This window comes from Aulostomus chinensis, chromosome 6 (assembly GCF_037954235.1).
Source record: "Aulostomus chinensis isolate RoL2024-O1b breed Wild chromosome 6, RoL_Achi_v1.0, whole genome shotgun sequence".
Lineage (NCBI taxonomy): Eukaryota > Metazoa > Chordata > Actinopteri > Syngnathiformes > Aulostomidae > Aulostomus > Aulostomus chinensis.
Window position 1 is genome coordinate 17,942,071 of NC_141325.1, and position 18,137 is coordinate 17,960,207.

General features: G+C 41.8%; 1 protein-coding gene across 2 annotated transcripts; it reads left to right on the forward strand.

The window, feature by feature from the left end:
• The first annotated feature begins 8,076 nt into the window (after positions 1-8,076).
• On the forward strand, positions 8,077-17,896 carry cfap157 (cilia and flagella associated protein 157). Of its 2 annotated transcripts, none has more exons than XR_015116565.1 (9): positions 8,077-8,300; positions 9,388-9,659; positions 12,832-12,985; positions 13,073-13,340; positions 14,976-15,097; positions 15,225-15,375; positions 15,855-16,018; positions 16,176-16,320; positions 16,649-17,896. XR_015116565.1 is itself a non-coding variant. In XM_086206886.1 (9 exons), the coding sequence occupies exons 1-9, from the start codon at positions 8,137-8,139 to the stop codon at positions 16,695-16,697; spliced, it is 1,494 nt and encodes a 497-aa protein (XP_086063012.1). In that variant the 5' UTR covers positions 8,077-8,136; the 3' UTR covers positions 16,698-17,894. The 2 variants fall into 2 exon arrangements, 1 of the variants encoding a protein (XP_086063012.1); XM_086206886.1 differs by having other exon boundaries at positions 16,171-16,320; positions 16,649-17,894.
• Positions 17,897-18,137: the final 241 nt, after the last annotated feature.

Sequence of the window (18,137 nt, forward strand, 5' to 3'; positions counted from 1 at the left end):
TTTTCGCCTCTGTTGTAAAAAAGTGAATATTCTGGTGTTTGTTTTGTGTGAGTGGACTACAACTCCTGTCAGATTATGACATTCATGCTAGGACTTGTAGATTTGATGTGACAACATCCTAAAATATATTTGCTGTGTCTATTTTTTTCACAAGGGATGTGCTGATCTACCAGCTGAGTTCGAGGAGCCTTATCAAAGTGCTGAGGTTGACTTAGCAGAGACTGAATTAACCTCAACACTGCTCAGTCAGTCAGCTGAGTGGATTTATTGGCAGGGAGGGAATTGAGATTAAACACACAGACACCCAATTAAATTCCCTGCGATCAAATGATGGGGGTGGAACTGATAAGAAAAAAGTTTACAGCAGCAGAGATAAATAACAGCTACACTTGGCTGGGGTCCTGCTTCTGTGTGATAAGTGCAGGCAGGGTTACAATAAAACTGGATTTAATTGCGTCTGTAGCATGTGGCAATAATGTTAGATTATGAAATAGTAATGAAGTGTAGGCTTTAACAGAGTCAATATTCTGCTCTGCTCATTCTGGGGGTGATGCAGAAATGTATTTTTTTCTGCAAGCACAGAGAAGAAGCTGGATTCAAACCTGCACTACTAGCTGCTGAGGGAACCACTGAGCCAGAAAGTTCAGAAACTTCCACATGGAGTTTTAGGATATAATAATGTACGTGCAATTGATTACGTTAATAATTATAGGATTTTTTAAATATAGATTTTATCAAATTCAAATTGCCTTTCAGTGAAGGATGCACGCCTGATTCATTTTTTAAGAATTAAGTTTCGGTGGGGGGAAGCTGACACTCAAATAGTTAAATCAATATTTTGGACACATTTTGAAAAACAATAAATCCAATTACGTTTGTCCGTCTTTAATTTGTCTCGTTAAATGCTCCCAATATTTCTTTGCTTTGTTGTTTTTCATCCATTTGTATTTTTCTTTTTACTTGTACTACTTATTTGAAGGACACCAGATTTTACATTTTATCTGTATTATCACCAGCAAACCACGATTCGACGAACTGACTGAATTGCATGAACTACAACAAAGTAAAGTTCGATGAGTCTATTTCAGCCCTCAGGTTCTAATTCAATCGTGTTTTACAGTTTACCTCGTTTTCCTCAGGTTATTTCCTCAGCCCCATTGTTGTGCGTGGCAGCTTGTGTGGCGACGCATTCCACGGATTTATGTATGTACATGCGTGTGTCCTGTACATGCACATTGTATACAGGGTTGCCTTGGCCACGGTTCAAACCTTCCTCTCCATGGTGTGACCGCCTTCCTGCTTAAGCAGGGCCAGATGATCGTTTTTTTTGTGCTGACCCTCTTGTCTGTTTTGCCGTCTGAAGCGGTCAATTAGTCCTGGCCAGTCTCCAAGGCAGCCTGCAGGTGATGGATGTCAGTCCACGTCCTCTTCACTTCCCGAGTGCATGTCTGCTTGTAGCTCCCTGGCACCATGGTTTAGTTTGGTTGACTTTGAAGGTTAAAATTTAAGGTTTTTCACATGACAGCACTTACAAAAGTTGTCATTCATCAGCAGAAACACTGATGATGCTGACTTTCATACCTTACAATTTAATTTATCTTTATCTTGATTATGTTATTTAAGAAATAAAACATATACACCTTTCTGTTAACACCGAGCATGTGTGTTTGTCATGGCTCCCAAGCCAGGTCATTATGCTCCGCCATTAACGTGGATAAAATGCACTACTTTTGGTTTTAATGTGTTTTTTAATGTGACTAAACGTCTGTTTCTTACTCCAAGTAATGTCCTTTTCCTCATCCTGTGTGAGTCCTGTAGAGGTTTGAGCTCGCTACATCGAGTTTGGTATTGAAGACAAGTTTAGCATTAGCACGTAGGTTGAAACTCAGTCATTTCTCTTTAAAGTTGCTTTAAAGTTGTTTGTTCTCTTGTGACAAGCACACAACTCTACTTTTCCCTTGTACCACAGGTACGGAGATCCTTATTGTCATCTAAGCGGGTATTAAACCAGTTATTTTCTGCTGTATGGAGGTGTATAAAGTTTGGGTGCTGATGAAGCTGAATGCATCAGTTACAGTTGCTGATAACAGATGTATTATAGGAGTGGATATGGGACAATTTCTAGGGATATAAGGGTTTCCTGGCTGCTAATTTAACATTTATTCTTGGGTTAGGGGGATCGGCGATCCCTAATGGATGAGTAGTATAGAAAATGGGTGGATAGTATTCCATGGTTCTGACTTTTTTCTTTTTAAAAAAATCTCGGTGATTCCTCCGCTGGTGGTCCCACAGTTTGAGAATCACTGATTGAGTGTGTTTGGGTCACATTGTAAAATACAGCGCGAGATGGGAACATGAACACTGAAGAGAACTGAACATTTTCTTCTGCTTATCCTGTTAAGTGTCGTGGGGGGGCTGGAGCCTATCCTAGCGGCTTTCGGGCGAGAGGTGGGGTTCACCCTGGACAAGTCACCAGTCCATCTCAGGGTCAACGCATAGAGACAAACAACCATTCACACTCACAGTCACACCTACGGTCAATTTAGAGAATCAATCAACCTCATCCCCTCTTGATGTCTTTGGACTGTGGGAGGAAGCTGGAGTACCAGAGAGAACCCACACAGGAACAGGGAGACCATGGAGACTCACACAGAGAGATCCAGTGCCTGAGCTGGAACTCGAACACAGAACCTTCTTGCTGTGAGGCGACAGCGCTGACCACTGCACCACCGTGCAGCCTGAAATGATTACCTTATTAACAATTATTTTATCAGTTTATTATTTTTATTTAAGCGGAAAAAAAATTCTCATGAGTTTTTTGTTGTTGTTTTTTTACTGTTAAATGGATTGCAGAAAGGATCAGTGTTTCATGTCAAAATGAGAACAGGTATGTATAGATTTTGATTGTTTGCTCATCAGAAACATGTATCTGTGAATTGCTGTTCAAGTTTTAGCCATGTTTTTCCTTATGTAATACATTTAACACCCCAAGAACACAACACCAAATATGAAGTTTGAAGGTGGGAACATCATGATGCTTGGCTGTTTCCAGCATATGGTACTGGGAATCTTCATATATTTGAAGGAAGGATGAAGTACAAAGCCATTCTTGATTAAAAAATATCTGCTACCTGATGATGATGATGATCACATGAGGGTGGATACTTCGGCAAGACAATGACCCCAGACACACAGCCAAGGAAACGCTCAACTGGTATCAGAGAAGAAAAATAAAGCTGCTGAGTGGCCCAGCCAATCACCTGACTTGAATCCTACAGAAAATCTCTGAAAATAACAAATGAACAGAGTTCGTAGAAGAGACCCACAGAACCCTCAAGGGCTGAGGACCTGTTTATGTCAAAGACTGGGCCAAAAAAACACCTGAGCACTGCATGCAACTAGTCTCTCCATACGAGAGGCATCTTGAAGCTGTCATCAATAAAGGCTTTTGTTCAAAGCATTAAATCAATTTCAGTAAGCTTGATCGATACTCAATCATATCACATTATTACACAACTGAAGTAATGGAATCTATGGTTTGATTTCTTTGCATGTTTTGATCACTTGTGTTGTTACTGACATCTGTTGAAAATCTAATGTCAATAGCACCATTAGAAATATATTTCTGAGAAAAAAGGTGATGTGTTCAATTCTTATTTTACCCGTTGTGTATAGAATTTTAATTTGTTGCATGCTGACCGTCTTTTAATGCACCACGAAAGAAGGTGCACACTATCTGCTTCGACGACTTCTGTTCTTTGGTCATGTTGATGCCACCTCGATTACATGTTGCTATATCTGTCATATAATATCAAACTTTCACAGAAGTTTTAGGGTTGTCAGTAATCACACATTTGACCTTTTTTCTTTTTTCCCCCTTTTCAGCTCTTGGGACCACACGCTCTGCTTTTCTCTCAAGAAGACAAACTGTTGCAGGTATTTCAAATTATTTATCTTTCTTTTGTTTTAAATTACGGTATGTTTCATGTAAAGTCTATAGTCTTTAAAACCGCTGTCGTTTTTTTACAGGAATAAATAAACAAGGTGTGATGTAAGAAAACAAAACAAGGAAAAGTTTCCCCTTCAAAACAAGAGTTTTCCTTCAAGGCCAGCAAGCATCCCCACATCGTCATTACTTCATCCTCCACCCAAACCCTAAGAGTGTTTGGTGGCAGCAGCAGCAGCTCCAGCTTCTTCTGCAACTCCCAGCTATTGGTCAGTCTGCTTTTATTTCCTGACACTCCTTGTAAAGGAGACTTCTTAATAGTTTGTGCTTGAAATGCTTCCCGTCACCTAAGAGCTACAGGTGTTGTGAAGCAATGTATTGCTTGTGTTGGGAAAAGAAATTTGAGTCACTTCCATTATTTCAAACTCAGTTTAGAATTTTTGCAGGAACACGGCTGAAGGGTATATAGTAGAAACCTGAAATTATGTGTCAATTTCTGCCAAATTAGAAACAAGTGTTATCCTTGCAGGCTTGATTCGTTTTCACCTGGTTTCAGTCACAATTAAAGAAAGCCACACTCACCTAATAATTTGTGTTTTGGGAGTTTATTTTTTTTACAGTGATCCAAAAATAGAATAAACCAAAGATGTACAGTCTAAAAACTGATGTGAAAATTTCTTTAACTCCTCAGGTTACCTTCTTCATGAATGATAAATGACATGCACAAGTGGATCCTCCCTGACCTATATATTTTCTCACCACACCATAGTCAAGTCAAGTCACTTTTATTTGTATGGCACCAAATCACAACCAAAGTTATCTCATGACACTTTACAGGTAGAGCAGGTCCAGTACCACACTCCTTCAATGAATCTACACCCAACAACTCTCCATCAGCAAACACATCCTGCAACAGTGGGGATGAAAACCTTCCTTTTAACAGGCAGGAATGTTGAGCAGATCCAGGCTCAATGGGGACGGCCTTCTGCTTTGACTGGTTGGGGGGAAAGAGAGCAGGAGAGCAGGACAGAGACAAAGACAGATAATGGAGGAAGACAGATATGCAGAAGAAAAGAGTGGGACAGAGATAAAGAGAGAGAGAAAGGAAGAGACTGATGGACAGACGGGGACGTGAGCAGGTGGAGCTACGGGTGGCAGCTTGAGCCTCTTCAGGTCTGCAGCCTCCTCCAGCAGCACCAGGGATCTGGGATGAGGGGAGCCTGAAGGCTTCGAGAAGAAGACGAGTTAGTAACACGTATGAGTATGATTTATGTATGACACATATAGGAGGACAGAGAGGAGTAGAGAGAAGCCCAATGCACCATGGGAGATCCTCCAGCAGTCTAAGCCTATAGCAGCATATCTAAGGGCCAGCCTAAGCAGCCCAACTATAAGCCTGATCAAAAAGGAAGGTCTTAATTCTGCTCTTAAAGGTCGAGAGGGTGTCTGCATCCCGGACCGAAACTGGGAGACGGTTCCACAGGAGGGGAGCCTGATAGCTGAAGGCTCCAATTCTACTTTTAGAAACTCTAGGAACCACCAGTAACCCTGCATCCTGGGAGCGAAGGGTTCTAGCTGGATAATAGGGGTTTATGAGCTCTGTAAAATATGAAGGTGCCTGATTGTTGAGGACTTTGTATGTAAGAAGGAGAATTTTGAATTCTATTCTGAATTTGACAGGGAGCCAATGCAGAGAAGCCAGTACAGGAGAGACATGGTCTCTTCTACCAGTTCTAGTCAACATGTGGGCAGCAGCATTTTGGACCAGCTGGAGAGTCTTTAGGGACCTACTGGTGCAGCCTGATAGGAGGGAATTGCAGTAATCCAGCCTGGAAGTGACAAAGGCATGGACTAGTTTTTCTGCATCTTTTTGAGACAGGATGCGCTTGATCTTAGCGATGTTACGTAGATGAAAGAAAACAGGAAAACTGTGGAGACAGCACATAAAAAATAACTTTGATAACTAATAGCCACATAGTTTATATTACTTTTGATTGAGCCATAAATGTATTTCACCATTAAGAACCATTGTGATGTGTCTTCGCAATGAAGTAGTTTAGATGAGCACTTCTATAGAAGTATCAGTGCTTCCAGAAGAGGGCATAATAGAAGAGCATTCACCTGCAGATTCAGTCTCAAATAGTCAAATATGCAACCTATTGATTCAGGTTCCAGCAATGAACGAAGCACTGCATCTGTTACTTCAACTGAAATCCAAAATTTAAAAATTTCATACTGTGCATGATGTCATTTCCATCACCTTTATATGCACTGTCAAATTTACAAGCTTATTGAGAATAAAGACACATATTACAACTTCGGTTCATTTTCAAAATTTCATTCGACAAATTTCCCAATATACAGTAGTTCTTGAAGAGCCAGAGAGAGGTTCCTAATATTGGCAAAAATAACAATAACAATATTTTGACTGACACAAACCTTTAGGGGCTGGGAAACAGCTGAGTTGTTTCACTAATTGCAGAGATCGTTTTTGTTTTTTTGTTTTTGTTTTTTCTCTCCTTTTATTTCACCAAATATGATAACAGAAATGGCATTGAACAACGTATGACAAAATAACAGAATCAGACAGACAAGCTGAAAGGACTAAATAGACAAACTAACAAAATAAATAAATACAAAAATAAAAAGATTAAAGAAGGAACACGGGTGTCAACACAGGGTTTAGAGGTTTTCTGACAGCTTGAGATCATCTACCTGCTTGTAAAGTTTTACAGCATTTGTCATCTTTATTGCTGTCAGAGATGAGAAATAATGACACAGCTCTTTATGAAATACAGAAAACAGAGATCGGGGTTTGAAAAATCTACTCGTGTATAAAATATTTCCCAAGAATAACAAATGTGTTGATTGCCATTACATGTATTGCATTTTTCATAAACACACCAAATAGCTAAATAATGTCTCTAACAAAATCAGACAGATGTTCAAATTTAGGAAATAAACAATCATTTATAAGTCTTCTCAGAAAGCTTCAGAGAATTTGCAGTCATAGAACAAGTGTGCTGTTGTCTCAATGTCCTCGTCACAAAAGGAGCAGTTTTTATTATCCAGTCCAAAAGGATATCTAAAAGAATTCTCCTGAGGGATATACGCCGTTAATAATTTTGAAGTGTACTTCCTTTGCTTTGGCATTATTGGGTATTTAAAGAATTTGGATCTTAATCCCTTAGCTTCTTCTTTGGAGAAACTTTGCAAAATTGCAATTCTGTTTCAAGTTCTTGGGGCAGGTGGTGGTGCAGTGGTTAGCGCTGTCGCCTCACAGCAAGACAGTTCGAGGTTCAAGCTCAAGCATGAGTCTTTCCTGTGTGGAATCTCCATGTTCTCCCTGTGCCTGCATGGGTTCTCTCTGGTACTCCAGCTTCCTCCCACAGTCCAAAGACATCAAGAGGGACGAGGCTGATTGATACTCTAAATTGACTGTAGGTGTGACTGTGAGTGTGAATGGTTGTCTGTCTATGTGTTGGCCCTGCGATAAGCTGGTGACCTGTACAGAGTGAACCCCGCCTCTCACCTGAAGGCTGCTGGGATAGGCCTATACATACCATTATGATAAGAAATGTTAGGCCTATGATTGAAAGATCTCCTTGAGACCATAAGTTTAGATAGGATTTGCATTTCTCTATAGTGTTCCAAATATTAGGATTTTCTATTCTGTTCTGGTCCTTTGTAATGTGTATGCCTATGTATTTCACTGTTGATTTGACAGGAATTGCAGAGTGTGTTGCCAGGATAGGCAACACTTCCGGTTTTATTTTTCTGCTACAATTTTTTGTCAATTCATTGCAGTAGGCTTCTGTAGTCAAGCCTGTGACAAACGTTCTTTCGTTTGGGCTTTTGCCATTGTACAGGGATGTTTAAGGCAACAAAAAATTTGGTTATTTATATGCTCGCTTTTCTGTTTTTCAGTGCAGAAAATGCGTTTGTTTTAGCTACTCTGATCGTAATTTATACGTTTTTGCGTGAAATACCAAATCATGTAGTTGCGTATGCCTTCTGTGACAAGATAGACAAATGTGCGTCTTCGTTTTCACATTGCCCATTTTAACCTGCTCGCACTCAAGGTATTTATGAACAACTTTTCAAGGGGTCCCTGAAGGCAGCATTGCCTAGCAACTACGTAGTTAGGTTAGCTAGCGCTGTGGAAACTTTAGCCAACTTTCTCTCACACAATGCCCAAGAAGATGGACAAGAAAAAGCGCGACAAAAAAGACGAAGACAAGAAAATCATGTCTAAAAAGAGTCCCGTGGCTCTGGCAGATAAAAACGTCTCTGACGACCGAGAGAGGGATTTGTACTTGATTCAAATCCGGAATTTAAACACGGAGTTGGAGAGGTAAATTACGTAACATCGGCGAAGATTGTTTTACATGCTCAAACATGCACGCAATTTATGTGAGTCGACGTGCAGGTGTTCTGGTATATTTTTTAAATAATTTGATTTAAAACCTTTTTTTTAAGCCGAGTTGTTCGTGTGGAACCTAAGAACATGTTAGCACCATGACAACTGCTTGTTTGCTTTTTATGTAAAGCTCAGGCATTGCTAGGAACTCTTGTACTCCCGAAAAATGTTCATGATTCCCTTAAATCTGTCGAAGCTATGCAAATATGTGTGGTCCCTCCTTTCGAATGTGGACATTATTACGTCGAAGAGAGACCTAACTTTCTTGATAGCAGATTTGTTTGAGTCAAAGTGGGATAAGATTTTTTTTTCAACTTTTATATTTATTGATTTACAAGGGTCAGAAACTTCGAAATATTAAGGCAAGGAAATAACACAAAGTTCGGAATTTATTACATAACAAAGTGGTGAACATTTTATGCATTTCTATGATTGTTGTATATCTGACCTACTGTGTTTTTATTTTAGTAAAAGAGCCAAAAGAATAATTGGTAGAAACCATTATGTGGATCCAAAAACTTTTCTTTCAGTTAAAATTGTTGAAATTTCACGAATTGGTGGATTGCAGTGTTCTGAAAATTATGTTGAAAACTCATAAAAAACTTTACCAATTAAAATACAGAAACGATTTGAAACAATAGAAAGCCATTATGAATTAAAAAGAGCAGATATTTAAAATAAAAAACAAGATTCAAGACTAAATGGACTGAATGTTGCATTTCTATGAAAGGAATCGGTTCATGGAACAATCTGAAGAAAGAAACCAAAGAATCGAAATCAAACATTGCATAAAAAAACAATTCTAACCAAGTAGATTCAAAATACATTTAAGAAGGTTTAATAGAATGATATTCAGGGTAACCAGCCCCAATGAAAATGTCGATTTGCACCTTTAGGCATTATTCCATACTAGTCTATGATCATACATTTTGATAACATCTACCTCTGCTCACTGCTGAGGAATAACCCAGTAATTATTAGCCAACTGTACAGTCAGAATTGTGTGTATTTTCTGTTTCAGATATCGGCTGAAATGTGATGAACTTGAGAGGCAGCGAAAAGATTTAAATACTCAGTGTGGCTCTCTTGAACGGGAGAAGAAGGACATTGTTGAGTACCTGAAACATTCCGTGCTGGAGAAGGAGGACGAGGTGGATGAGCTGTTGGAGCGTCTGAAGAGCCTGCAACAGGCTGCTGAGGTGGACAGAGATGCTCTGCAGTTGGAGCACTGTCAGCAAAGACAGGAGCTCCAAGAGCGTAATAGTGAACTTGCAGTGGAGAACATGACACTGGGTGAGACAGAACAGTTCAGTTCCCATGACAAGTTGTGATGATTCAATTTTCATTTTCCATCAAGACAGATGTTCAGTTGTTGATTCAAACAATATTACAGGTATTAAAGATTCATCCTGGCAGCACGGTTGTGCAGTGGTTAGCACTGTCGCCTCACAGCAAGAAGGTTCTGGGTTTTAGTCCCAGCTCGGGCAAGGGATCTTTCTGTGTGGAGTCTGCATGTTCTCCCTGTTCCTGCGTGGGTTCTCTCTGGTACTCCAGCTTCCACCCACAGTCCAAAGACATCAAGAGGGGACGAGGCTGATTGATACTCTAAATTGACTGTAGGTGTGACTGTGAATGGTTGTCTGTCTCTATGTGTTGCCCCTGTGATGGACTGGTGACCTGTCAACCCCGCCTCTCGTCCGTCGGCTTCAGCCCCCTCTCGACCCTTAACAGGAATAAGCGTAAGAAAAGGGATGGATGGAAGATTCATCCTGCCCTCTAGAAAACCAACTTCAGTCAGTGCAGCACATGTGAAAAGCAAAGTCAAACTAGAAATAATCACACTGCTGTATGCCACTGTGAGAAATGCGTGTCATAGTGACCTTTGACCACCCAAATAGTTTAAGTTCATCCTTGAGTCCCAGTGGATGTTAGATTAGCTATAATATCTTTAATGCTGACGACACTCAGCTCTTCTTCTCTTTTCCACCTGATGACAGAACGGTCTCAGATCGTATATCAGCGTGTCTGGCTGATATCTCCACATGGATGAAGGAACGCCACCTTCAACTGAATCTCTCTAAGACTGAACTTATGGTCTTTCCAGCTTTTCCATCTGTTCAGCCTCAGGTCAGTGTCCAACTTGACTCGAGCCTACTTGCGCCCACAAACTCAGCCAGAAACCTGGGTGTCATGATTGATGATCAGCTGACCTTTAAGGTTCATGTGGCCTCAGTTTCTCGGTCTTGCCGTTATGCCCTCTACAACATCAGGAAGATCAGACCCTTCCTGACCCAACAGACCACACAGATTCTGGTTCAGGCTCTTGTCATCTCACACATTGACTACTGCAACTCTCTTCTGGCAGGCCTCCCTGCATGCTCATTCAAGCCTCTGCAGATGATACAGAAATCAGCAGCACGTCTGGTCTTCAACCAGCCCAAAAGGGCACGTCACCCCGCTGCTGGTTTCTCTTCACTGGCTTCCAGTGGCAGCCAGGATCAAATTCAAGGCACTTCTCTTGGCTTACAAAACAATCACAAGAACGGCTCCAGCCTACCTGGAATCCCTGATCCAGGTCTACTCTCCTTCTCGCCCACTACGCTCTGCATGCGAAAGACGCCTGGTGCTTCCAGCCCAGCGCTGCTCCAAATCTCTAGCCAGACTCTTCTCTTCTGTCGTTCCCAAATGGTGGAACGAACTACCGAACTCTGTGCGTTCTGCTGAGTCCCTTTCTACTTTTAAGAGACAATTGAAGACTCAATTGTTCAGAGAGCACTTAGGCACTGAACCTGACTCTTCTCCTCTTTGTCCTGTGGGGTAGAATAAGTCAGAGGGTCCAAGACCCAGCACTTAGTGATTATGTAGCACTAACTGTGTTGTGTGATGTTGTATGTCTGTCAAAAAAAAAAAGGGAGGGGGGGCGACACTTCTTCTGCCACTAGATGGCAGTACCTGTGACCAAATCACAACTGAAGCACTTTTGCGCTTCCTATGGACTTTTCCTGAATTAGGTCTAAATTCTTGCTTGTGTTGTACGTCGCTTTGGACAAAAGCGTCTGCTAAATGAAATTGTAGAATTGTAGAATATCTAATAGCTTAGATATCTGATCAATGAGAGTGGGGTGGACAGACTTAAATTATAATGTATCCGGCTTATGGCTGTTGTAAGCACTGAGTTATGACTTCTCAGAGGGGAATCAGAGAACACATACCTCCAGATTATCACAACCAGATCCTTTACCAGATCCTTCTTGCATTGTGTCTGCAAAATTCACCCGACCCAAAAATCTATGATCGCACGTTAAATGATACAATCAATGAATCAGATTCAGTTCAAGTTCCAAAATCTAGTCAATTGGTCTTCAATCTGAAGTCTGTCATCCAACAAAATTTCTTTCCGATTAGTCCGCAGCCTACAGTCTGTGTTGTCCTGCAAACAGACGAACTTAGGCAGTGATCACATTGTGAATGGAAAAATTCACCTCTGACCCAAAACATATGAGCAACATTTAAGGAGATTAGAAAAGTGTATGTGTAAAGTAGGGCTGAACGATTAATCATTTTGAAACTGAAATTATTTGTGAATCGCAACGGCTGCGATTTTTATTTTTTCAATCTTAATATTCAATCGAAGCGAGTCTGAGCCAGCGAGTACGACACTGCAGCAGTTGCCCTCCTTCTTGAGCGACAGTCGTGCTCACCAATCACAAGTGCTGTGCTCTCTATTCTGACCAATCCGAGGTGTCTGTTCAATAACAAGGTAACGCTTTACGTTAACACGGCGTTGCGACAGTAGCAAGCATGGCGTCTGCTGCAGAGCTTGAGACAGAAGAAACTCCGCCTGATTTAATCAGAAAGAAATCAAGCACTTTGATTTTATGGGATTATTTTGGTTACGAAATCATAGACATCCAACAAAAGATCGTTTTCAGAATCCGAATCCGAATCCTTTATTGTCGCTGTACGGGGGGGCACTTGTACAACCACCACCGACACCTATACGATGCGTATATGGGAAAAATGAATAAATAAAATGAAAGATATATATCGCGAATTAATCGCAATTGCAATTTTGCTCAAAATAATCAGGATTAGATTTTTTCTCAAAATCGTTCAGCCCTAGTGTAAAGTATGAGTTTGAACCCCGGGCAACTTTAATTTGATATGGAACAATTGCAGCTAGTTGACTCTGGTGACACATGTGAATTATGCACCTCCATGAACACAAGCTGACAACATAAAATGTCTTTCTTTCCATCTCATTGGACCTGAAACGCCATCACATTATCACCTTAGTAAAACCACTCACCATAAAAACAACCGGAGTGGCTGCAACTCGTGCATTAAATTTTACACAAATTGGATACAGAAACAAAGGTGTTAGCTTCAGTGAGCAGAGCCACAGAGCAGAAGATTTATAGAGTCTTGGTGTGATTGAGATCCTCCTCCCATTGGCATCTCCCAGCGACGAGGCTGGCTGAGCTGGAGCAGTTTCAGGAGCAGAAGGAGCAGCTGATGCGCAACTTGGAGTCTCGAGAGAGGCAGCTGGCCAGTCAAGAGGAGGAGCACAATGCTGCCATCCACACCTTGGAGATGAAGGCACTACTGGAGAAGACAAGGTCAGAAAGACTTACTGGAAGAGGGTTTCTTTGTGCAAAGATTATCTCACGTCCTTTTTGTTCACCTCTACCTGTCCCCAACAACAGGTTTGAAAAGGAGATGGAGAGCCATGTGGCGGCCATGGGAGCTGATGTTCAGCACCTGGTGGACCAGAAGGTCCCGGAAGCGACCAGGTTGGCTCTTGAGGAGAACGAGGAGGTGAAGCAGCGATATGGTCAGCTGTCTGAGCAGGCCCACATCCTGGTGGAGGAGAATATGATTCTGCGGGACAGGAAGAGTAAACTCAAGGTGGACGTGGACATCCTGGAGCAAATGCTCCGAGAGATTTCCCGTCAGAGCTGCGTCCGCAAGAGGGTGAGAGAAAGACTGCCTACTAATGACTGTAGTCACAGCTTGTATACTTCATGACATGGGCTCTAAAGACTCTTGAATGTACTGTGGGGGCTGCAACCAATGGCTATTTTCATCATTGATTAATCTGCCAATTATTTTCATTGGTAACTGATGAATCATGTAGTCTATAAAATATCAAAATCTGAACTGTCTCTTGGCCCAAACAAATCTCTTCTGCTTGTTGCTTTTCCTTAGTAGTGGTTTCTTAGCAGCTATTCGACCATAAAGGCCTGATTGGTGCAGTCTCCTCTGAACAGTTGATGTAGAGGTGTGACTGCTACCAGAACTCTGAGTGGCATTTATCCAGGCTCTAATCTGAGGTGCTGTTAACTTGTGATTTCTGAGGCTGGTGACTCAGATGAACTTATCCTCAGCAGCAGAGGAGACTCTTGGTCTTCCTTTCCTGGGACGTCCACATGTGAGCCAGTTTCGATGTAGCGCTTGATGGATTTTACGACTGCGCTTGAGGACACATTCAAAGTTTTTACAGTTTTCCAGACTGCCTGACCTTCAGTTCTTAAAGTAATGATGGACTGTCGTTTCTCTTTACTTAGCTGATTGGTTCTTTCCATAATATGAATTCTACCAGTTGTCAAATAGAGCTGTCAGCTGTGTACCAACCTGACTTCTGCACAACACAACTGATGGTCCCAACCCCATTAAGAGGCAAGAAATTCCACAAATGAACCCTGTAGAGGCCCACCTGTGAAGGGAAAACCATTTCAGGTGATGACATCATGACGCTCACTGAGAGAGGGCCAAGGGTTTGCGTGATTTTTTTGAGGAATAATCATAATATTTTTGCTACGTTATTTAAAATGAGAACTGTGGCTTTTGTCTCAAATTGTAGGCGTCGCTCCTTGATCCGCCAACTGCCTGTCCCCTGAATACACTGAGAATGTCTGGTCTCTAGAGACAGCACAGGGCTCCCAAATGGCAAACAAACACTGAGTGCACAGGATTTGCACATGAACATAAACCACATGCCAGCCAATCACCGACAAGATGTTTGGGGATGGGGGCGTTAGTGCATGTGCGTACATTGGGGAATAAGCAGAGTCAATTGTGTAGCATAGTAGCTATGTCACTCATTAGCCATTATTCAATGTAATAGTTTGTTATTCCGAGCTTATTCTGTAGGTCCTAGCTAGCACTAGCATCAGTTCCAGGAAGGACAAATTCTACAAGAATTGTCTCTTTCGTGTAAGCTCATAAAATAATTGTCACTACATCAGTGGTAACTCATAACCTAACAAAATCAATTTAAATATTTCAGCTGTAACTCATTACCTAATATCGTAAAGATATCGTATAAAGACAGAATATCAATTTACTCACTAAACGGTTGGAGTTTTCTCACTCATCTTAGTGACGTTAGCGCAGCACAGGTCTGCTTTCCATGTCAGTGCACATTCATGACATTTACAGAAACACGGGGGAGGGCGAGCTTGCTCTGTTTTTGTTTGGTATTTATAACAAACATCAGCGGAAGTGACATCAGGCACCAACGCTTAGTGCACCTTCAAGGAAATACGTGTCACATTTTCACTGGCTCTCTGGTTAGTTTTTCCTTAATGGATGTCTCCCCTCCATTAGGTGGTTGAGCAGCTGACGGCAAAGTGTCAGCACCTGCAGGTGAAGCTGAAGGACTGCAGGCAGGAACTCAGGCAGCTTACAGCCAAACATGACGCAATCCTTGCAGAGTTGGAAGAGCTCAGGTCAAAGAACACTCAGTTTTAGGACATCTTGTCAGCAATTTACAACCTCACGAGACCAATCAAATACTCATAAGACCGTTCTAAATACCCCAGCACATCTCTAACGGTGTCACTGCCGTGTCCTCAGACGGGACCAGGCCTCGGTGACTGAGCAGTGCTGTAAAGACAAAGCTGCGCTGAGTCGGCTGGAGGCAGAGCTACAGGAGGAGAAGAGGAGGAGGGGCAGGATGAAGAGCATCATGCAGGAAGCAGTCGTCACTCTCAGACAAGCTTTGATGGTAAAACTCTTCTTCTAAAACATTTGTCCAGCGATGTGCAAAAGCTCAAAAGGATGTAGCTCAAATGTGGTGAGTTATGATATGGTTTGATCAACCGTTACTTGAACGAGCCCCCTCCCTACTAGATGTGCATGAATTCACCCTTACAAGGAGCTCAGTCCACCTCAGCCAGCGGGGGTTCTAGTGAGCCCCTCACAGAAGACTGAAGTTCTCATCTTTTTCCTGACGGAGACACCAGCGTGGAAACCAATTTCCACAATTTTAGAAAAGTCACGTTAGGGTATATGTGTCCAGCTAAGAGTGGTTGATATTGTGTTACTTTAATACATGCTGGTGTTGTATCAAGGGCATTCATATTAGTTTTTTTAAAGATTCGTAGGATGTTTGTCATCAAAATTTTCCTTAAAGTCAGAGACTGAGTATAATCCTTTATATCCTGGATATGGAAACACTGGTGAGGTTTCTTCTGTCCCCTACAGGAAGCAGCCACAGATCAGGACTCAAAGGTTGTTCAGTGGAAGCGGCTTATGGAGAATCTACTGGTGGTCCTGGATCAGCACCCCCCTCTGAGAAAGGATCCCTCCTTCACCAGCTCTACTCCAGTCAACCACCAAGTGAATGATCTGGATCCCGCTGTTTCCAGGTACACTCTCAATTTGGGGCTTATTTGCTACTAATTTTAAATTTCATCATTTAAAAAAACTGATCATGTCATTTATAAAATCTTGACGTGAGAGATACAGGTTTGTCTTGCTCTTTCTTTGGAACACTCCAGCTTTGTCACTTCTTTAACAGAGCAGGAAGCCTGAACCCAGCTTTGAGTTTCCAGTTCCAGTTGGCTCGCTACAGGCCCGGTGATCTTGGCCTAGTACCCCGTCCCTCTCAGAAACGCCTGCTCTCAAGAGTGGGAGTCAGAACCAGCAGCAACCACCTCCCTCTGCACAGGTTTGTTAGTGCCTCAGTAGTTTGAAGGTACAGTTTCTCCATTTCATCTCACTGTGAACATCAAAACAAAGCTGTCTGACTGGCACCTGAGCTATCTAATCTAAAGGAGAGGAGCTCATTTGCAAAATAAACAGAATGCGATTAAAAAAACACACAACTGTATATAAGAACCTAGTGCTCTTTTAACTGAACAAGATTAGTTTTACTTCATTCACTCCGTTAAACAGTGACTTCCTTTGTAACACTACGATTTTCTTAAGTCATTTGTGCTCCCAGCCGCTCAGATTTGTGCAGGTATGTAACAGCTATTCCTCTGTTCATCCTTCAGGAAACCAGCTGCCCAGAAGACGAGCAGCTGCTTTAATTTGGGCTCTTGATCTTCACAAAGACGTTCACCGAAACCAAATCCAAGTTTCTATTCATGGAAGGAAAACCTTGATTGATGTTAAAATAAAGTAACTTCGCAGTCAAGGGTGACAATTATGGAATGAAGACAAACTGCAATTGATTGTAGCAGAAGGTTCACAGGAGTTCCCTGCAGTGTGAAAATGGTTGCACACGGAACAGTCAATTCACTGAGACACTTGTTCCCCTTTTATGTTTCCTAGATGTAGAGCTAGCGTTTCTTTTAGTCCACACCTATTTTCTACGTCACTGTGGTGTCCCCTCAGGGACCAGACATGGAAATGTTTTGATCAGCATCTCTTGATTGAAGAATAAAACATTGACTTTGATGACTAACGATTCCTGTATGTGACCAGAGGTTCACGTGTCAGCATATCATTTCTGCTTATTGTTGTCAATGTCCATCTCAGGATTCATAATTTAAATGGGCTTATAATTTAGTTTATGATGAAATGGCTGCAAAATAAGTGTCATTCCAATCAGTGTTAGCTTATAGTTTTGATGTTGACATTGTTATTATGGGCTGATTAGCATGTTGCCTAAAAGTAAAAGTCACATACTTTGATGTGCAACCGTATTTCCAAAGAAAAGATTTTGAAATTGTAAGCAACATGAGTGCTAGCGGACCATAGTGATGTGATGATTGTGCAATGATTTTTTTTTTAAACTCCTACATCAGTGAAGGTACTTCATCAGCACAATGATGGGGACTTCAGTGTTGTGGGATTGGTGGTCGAAAAGCCCTCGCAAAAATAAGACTTTTGTTAAAAGCCAAAAAGTGGTCCTGCACTGATGGATGTGAAAATAGGTTGTAAGTCATTTACAACTGTTAATGGTTTATGACGCCTATACAGAGCAGTTGATAATGCTTACAACATTTATTAATCCTCAAAAGGGAAGACTTACTGTAAAGAGGTGTCCACACTCCATGTAGTTCTCAGCAGACCTCCCTGGTGGCCATTTCCTGTAACTAAGCAACTAAAAGCTGTTTGGTCCAAAAGCACTTTGTCAAAGCCAAGGCAAAATTGGTCCATTCATAAAGACGTAAAAGTATTTAAAAATCATTAATGATGATTTGAGAAGGGCGGCACGGCTCAGTGGTAGCCTGGCTGTCTTGCAACCGAAGGGTCGTGGGTTCGATCTTCACTTCCCTGGGTGACCATGACAAAGTATCCTTGAGCAAGATGCTGAGCCCCTGATGGCCCTGCGATGGACTGGCAACCTGTTCAGAGTGAAGCCCACCTCTCTCCACGTCAGCTGGGATAGGCTCCAGCCCACCCCCCAACCCTTGATGGATAAGCGGGATAGAAACTTGATGGATGGATGGATAATGATTTAACACAGTTGTTAGGCTCATCCCTTGTTCGTGTTGGAAGCAACTCAGTTTGAGCATACTTCAAATCATGATTTGA

Coding starts and splice junctions, on each gene's coding strand:
- cfap157 (XM_086206886.1), top strand. CDS start 8,137: ATGCCCAAGAAGATGGACAAGAAAAAGCGCGACAAAAAAGACGAAGAC. Junction 9,660..12,831: donor AGTGGAGAACATGACACTGG/GTGAGACAGAAC, acceptor GGCATCTCCCAG/CGACGAGGCTGGCTGAGCTG. Junction 15,098..15,224: donor GCAGAGTTGGAAGAGCTCAG/GTCAAAGAACAC, acceptor CCGTGTCCTCAG/ACGGGACCAGGCCTCGGTGA.